This window comes from Terrapene carolina, unplaced genomic scaffold (genome assembly GCF_002925995.2).
Source record: "Terrapene carolina triunguis isolate 2854851 unplaced genomic scaffold, T_m_triunguis-2.0 Scaffold51, whole genome shotgun sequence".
NCBI lineage: Eukaryota > Metazoa > Chordata > Testudines > Emydidae > Terrapene > Terrapene triunguis.
Window position 1 is genome coordinate 2,391,841 of NW_020664402.1, and position 5,983 is coordinate 2,397,823.

The 5,983-nt window shown below is 55.8% G+C and overlaps 1 protein-coding gene across 1 annotated transcript; it reads right to left on the reverse strand.

Moving 5' to 3' along the window:
* Positions 1-2,672: 2,672 nt before the first annotated feature.
* Positions 2,673-4,526, reverse strand: LOC112124085 (inositol 1,4,5-trisphosphate receptor-interacting protein-like 1). The gene has a single exon (XM_026657115.1). It carries the CDS (start codon positions 4,524-4,526, stop codon positions 2,673-2,675), a length of 1,854 nt encoding a protein of 617 aa, XP_026512900.1.
* Positions 4,527-5,983: the final 1,457 nt, after the last annotated feature.

The window sequence follows — 5,983 nt, forward strand, 5'->3', positions numbered from 1 at the left end:
AACATTTGCAAAGTATCAGGACATGGTGGCTCAGCCTCAAGCAAACCACAAAACTTGTGCCCCAGAACAAACATTTGGGCACGGAGGGATAGCTCAGTGTTTTGAGCATTGGCCTGCTAAACCCAGGGTTGTGAGTTTGATCCTTGAGGGGGCCATTTAGGGAACTGGGATAAAAATCTGTCAGGGGATTGGTCCTGCTTTGAGCAGGGGGTTGGACTAGATGATCTCCTGAGGTCCCTTCCAACCCTAATATTCTATTCTAAGAGCCTCAGTTATCAACACAATTAGCATTTACGATCAATTAACTTGAGTGGTTGATTGGAGGGAAGGCTTTGAGCCGGGCCACCTGCTTTGAGCCAGCAGCCTCAAAAGCTTTGGGCTTTGCGAACTGAGGACAGGCAAACAGAGGGAGTTTGCACACAGTGTTTTTGCCTTTCAGGCTTCTGTGAGCAGTACATACAACATCTGAGGAGCCTCTTAGAAGGAAGACATGGATGTTTGTCTTTCTCTCAGAGGACAGAAGCGACTGCGTCTGTACGAAGTGCAAGCTGGTCTCCATATTGGAAGAGAAGGTTAAAGGACTAGAGAACCAAATATCAACCCTGCGCTGCATCAGAGAACATGAAGACTTTCTGGATAGAAGTCAGTGTTTGGTATTGCAGGCACAGCATGCTGAAGAATCAGAGAGGGCAGTGCAGAATGGGGAAGATTTTTGGCAGCATGTGACCTCCAGAGGAAGAAAGAGGAGAACCTACAAACCCCCAGTGTAGATAGAGGTAAGAAACCATTTTCAGGCTCTCTGTATAGGTACTACTGCAGAGAAGGATTTGGAAGAGCCATCTGAGGGAAGGGATCAGAAGGAGACCCCATTGGCCAGAAGGCATGGGATGTATTGTCTTAGGGATAGGGGTTCCATGACCACCACTCCCAAGAGGAGGAGATGGGTGGTGGTGGTCAGGGACTCCCTCCCAGAATTGGTGAGTTGAAACTAATTGGTGGACAAACTAATAAACTTGACGTGCTACTCCCCCCAGCACTCCCTTTGTGGGGCCTTATAGAGACTTTGGGGAGAAAAATTCACTACTGGAGTGAGCTTCACCAGCATAGATGCCATCCCCACCATCTCGTGGGACGTCATTATCCTGATCTTGAGCGATGTCCTGACCAGACGGGGCCAGAGAGAGGGACCCAGACAACATCACCACTCCGCTGGCTCCCGCTGAATCCCAACCCCTACCTGGGATGTGAAACTTTGTCTCTCTCTCTCCAGCCCACGTGTCCTTTTCTTTCCCTCCCTTTGTTCTTCTCTGTGCTAGCCCTCTCCTTTTTCCTTCTGCCTAACAACAGTCTGGCTTAGCCAGGATATTTTGTAGCACTGCTGTAAACCTGTGACCAGAGAGGCAGCTAAAAGCAATGTGCTAACCAGCCCAATGCTGGTCCGAGTTTGCCAGGCCTTGAAGTGGCTGATCAGACCGTGTGCTGGGCTGTGCTTTTCAGCAGGGAGGTTGCAAGTGAGAGTCACACCAGAGACAGAAGCTGCATTTTCTACCTGTGCTGGGTTTCTTTCTCCCCCCTTTTGTGGGTTTGTCGTCTTAGGAAACAGGATCAGACTTTAAGAGCAGCAGCAAAGACAGCTCCAGCTCCACTAGCTTCTCCTCTTTTCCCCAAAAGGACAGTTATTGCCGTCACAGGCGCCAGCTCAACCCCCTTTCAGCCCCAGGCCCCACCCCCACTCCACCCCTTGCCCCGCCTCTTCCTGCTCCACCCCAGGCCCCGCCCCCACTCCACCCCTTGCCCCAAGGCTCCACCTCTGCCCCACCTTTTCCTGCCCAGTTCTCCCCTGAGCGTGCCCCATCCCCGCTCCTCACCCTCCCTCCCAGCGCCTCCTGTACTCCATGGAACAGCTGGTCTGCAGTGGGCAGGAGGTGCTGGGAGGGAGGGGGAGGAGTTGATCAGTGGGGCAGATGGGAGGAGCTGAGGGGGAGAGCTGGCTGCTGGCGGATGCTAAGCACCTGGTGTGTGTGTGTGTGTGTGTGTGTGTGTGCGCGCTCCAGCCCCGGAGTCAGCACCTATGATTGCCCGTCGTTGTTACCATCTAAGAGACTGTCAAATGGGACTTTTTCCTCCTAAAACCTCTCTCCAGCCAAAGGGAACAAGGGATGTAGTTCAAACAGACGCTTGCAGAAGGAGGCAGAGGGCTCGGCCCTGAGCTGGAAGTTGTAGTTGTGAGCGCCCAGGCCTTGCCTTACTTAATACTTTGCATTTCAAAGGCTTTAACTGATTTTTCCGTCTTTTCTGTATCTTTAGTAACTGGTTAAAATGTTTCCAGGTGAGTTTGCCTGGTATGGAGCAGGCTGAGGTCTCTGCAAACAAAACCTGTTGGACCTTGGACAGTGACTGGGTTATGTTAACACCTTTGGCCCATAATCCATCCAGATTCCTACAACAGACTCCGCATGCTTGGGGAGCCAGTGGAATACATTTGGAGGGAGGGGGTCGTTTCAGCAGAGATTCAGTCCCTTGGCCCGGAAGTGATGGGGTCAGGTGTTTAACAATGGAGATTTGCCAAAGCTTTTATTTGAACCAGTAGAGCAAAGCCCTTGAGAACAGATGTACACTCGTACCAAAATACCGGAGCATTTCTGGGACCAGGAAGTTTGTCTGACTTGGCTTTAAATGTACAGCGCCTTCTGCATGCCCTCTGTCCCCAGGTCTCTCCACGCCCAGGGCACACAGAGTGGCATTTCCGGCAAGCCCTGGTGGCCCTGCCCCGGCTTAGCGACGCTGTTCTGGCTCCGCTCCGATATCCGTGGCATGGTCTGACTCCCACTAGTGATTCCGTGCTGTGGATGATGGGCTAGACTATCAGGCCCACAGCATAATGGACTGCTCGGTGCTGCAGACCCACACCCTGTCTTGCTGCTCTGTGGGAGTAGAGCCCTCACTTGCTCCATCATTTCCAGGAACTCGCTCGTTGCCTGGGCATGAGCAGCAGGCTCCAGTGCCAGGTGCTGGAAGAGGTTGAGGGGCTTGGCGTTCAGGAAGGCCTTGAGGACAGGGAATTGGCTGGACAGGGTGCTGTTTCCGATCAGGAAGTGGTAGAGGCGTTTCTCCTCCAGGCCACGGCACAGGTACAAGAGGATGTCCTGCAGCCTCTGAGCTAGCTGCTCCGGGCCCCATTTCGACAGCGGCAGGAGGAGCAGGAGGTGCATCAGGACGGTTTTGAAGTGGTAGGTGGTGAGGATCCTGTTCTCCAGGGTGGGCAGCCTGCATTCCTTGAGGTAGATGAGGATCTGGAGGCATTTCAGGTGGCAGCTGTCCTGTGGGGTGTACTTGCTCACAATCTGGAAGAACAGCATTTCCTGGACAGCGAAGGTCTCTAGCCAGACTGTGCTGCTCGGGTGGCCCGTCTCAGCCCCGTGGCTGGCCAGGAAGACCAGAGAGTCTCCCCGTTGCACCCCGAGTATGATCTCGATGGAGACGGCCTTCCCGGACTCGTAAGTCAGCCTGAGTTTGCAGGAGGAGGCGGAGGGCTGGGCTGTGAGCTGGAAGCTGTAGTTGTGAGCCAGGAGCGCCCAGGCCTTGCCTACCAAACTATGGAACCAGAGGATGGTTTTTCCCACGTCCAGGTGGGAGCTAGTGCACAAGAGGTGCACGCGGAAGGGCCCCTGCTTGTTGTCACTCAGGTCTTCCTCGGAGTGGTGCAGGAGGCAGAGCACGTCCCCCAGCAGCCTCTCCCTTTTGCACATGCACTCCAGCTCCACCAGGATGTGGCCATGCTTCTCCAGGGTGCCCTCCGCATTCTCCACCTCCAGGCGGAAGGAGTGCCCCTTGGGCGGCAGCAGGGGCACGAGCACCCGGTAGGCCTTGGGGTCCCTATGGGGGCACCAGCCTTCAAAGGTGCTGGCCACACCAATGCAGTTCTCCAGCTGTGGGAGGAAGGTCTCATAGGTGAGGACTCGGCAGGCCTCCAGCAGGTTGTTCACCAGGCCTGCCACGAACTCGCAGGTGCTGGCCAGGTCCTTGGACACTCCCTGGAGGTGCTGTTGGTAAAAGTGCTCCAGGGCCTCTCTGTCGGGGAAGTCGGGATGCCGGGTGCAGGAGCCCCTGGGCGCTGCTTTGGCATCGTCCTCCTCCTCCTCGCTGCTGATATCTTCGCTGCTGGAGTCGTAGCTGGACTCGGGCTCCAGGCTGGGCATGCAGATAATGAGCAGGATAATGGCCAGCGCCCCATAGTGCCACCTATCCCAAGCCATGTCGTCGGGCCCCTGCTCGGCCACCACCCTCAGCGCCGTGGCCCCCTCCTCCCCCTGGCTCTGGTTTGGCCCCAGGCTCTGGCGTGGGCCCGGCCTCTCCTGTTGGTTCCTCTGCTCAAACTCCAGCTGCAGGCGCGTCATTTCGAGGGCCAGCCGCTGCTCCTGCTGCTGTGCCCGCTGCACCGTTGCTGGGTCCTCCTTGTCGCTGACCATCAGGGGGTGGTGCACGATGGCCAGCACCACCATGAAGAGCAGGCTGACCACAGCCATGGCCTGGAGAAGGGAAGAGAAAACCACTCAGGGGGCGGAGGAGGGAAAGGATGGGGGAGGGGTATCCCGCCCCCCTTCCACCTCTGCCAGAGCTTTGGGCAGCACCCCCAGGTGCCTGGCTGGGTGCTGCAGGAGCTGTACTGGGAGAGCACACGGCCTCCTCCACGAAGCACTGCAGGCCCGGAGCCAGCATGTCACACACCCCGGCCCAGGTGATGGGTGATTTGGGGAGTGGGCGAGCCTGGGGGCTCTGAAGGAAGGAGAGAGGGATTTGGTGGCTAGGGGGCAGGAAGCTGTGAAGTAAGTGGGGTTTGGGCCCCTTGGATGGGGCAGGAGGATGGATGGAGGGTGGGGTATCTGGGGTCTAGACCCGGAGCTTAGGGGAAGGTTGCTTGTGCTGCTGGGGTCGTGGGAGAATGTGGGGGTCAAATTCCAGGTGCATCAGGCATGCTGGCTCTGAGTCCCGGGTGGGATTTTCTTTCCCGTTTAGTCCTGAATCTGAACATTTGTTTGATACCAGCCTGAGTCTGACCATGGGTCTCTGCCCAGACACATCTTAGTGCTATATCGTTTGGAAGCTAATTGCTGGCGAATTAGGAAGGTTGGAATAGTCCACTGGAGTCAACGGGATCACGATCTAAACAACTCCCTGATGTGGGGAAGGTTTGGAGTCCACCCCAACCCCCACAGCCCTGAGTCTCATGTAGCCCCATGGGAGCTGGAAGCTGAGTGCTGTCTCATTGCCTTGAGGGGCTGCGTTCTGTCAATTTCCTCTCTCTGGAACCACAGGGCCATCGTCAGCTGGGTACAAACGGTTCAGCTCATCCCTCCTCTCCCTTAGAGTGTGGGTCAGTGACCCCAGCTCCAAAGCCAACTGTTTTCAAAGACAATTGGTCCCTTAGTTGAAGGGCTGGAATTTATAGGGGAGCCAAAGAAATCCAAATTGCTGATAGGCAGCATCTGGGCCACTTGCAGTTAAATAATTCTGCCTACCCCCAAGCTTAGGAAAGTCTAGTTACTAACTAGCCATTAAGGCCACTGATTGGGGGGGCTTTTTTCTGAGCATGTGGCCTGATGTCCAGAAGTGCGGAGCATCCACAACTCCAGTTTGCAGCCGCTCAGCACACCTGAAACTCAGGCCTGGTTGTCTCAAGCTGGGCACTTCAAATTCATGACAGCTCTTGGCAGTTTGGTCCAATGCTTCTTAAATGCTAAGGACTCTCTTAAGGAATATGTGCTAAAGCAGTCAAGATGCTTCTCCAAGTCCGTGTTCGCCGCTCCGAGCTTTGCCTCGGGGGTCCCCCTCCTCCATCTGCCTCCACCCAGCCTCTCCATACTCACTCTGTGGAGGCGTCACACTCTCTAAGAGAGGGTGAAGCATAAGCCAGGGCTGGCCCATGCTACAACCAGGGCCGGCTCTGGCTTTTTTGCCGCCCCAGGCAAAAAAGCCTCCGGCC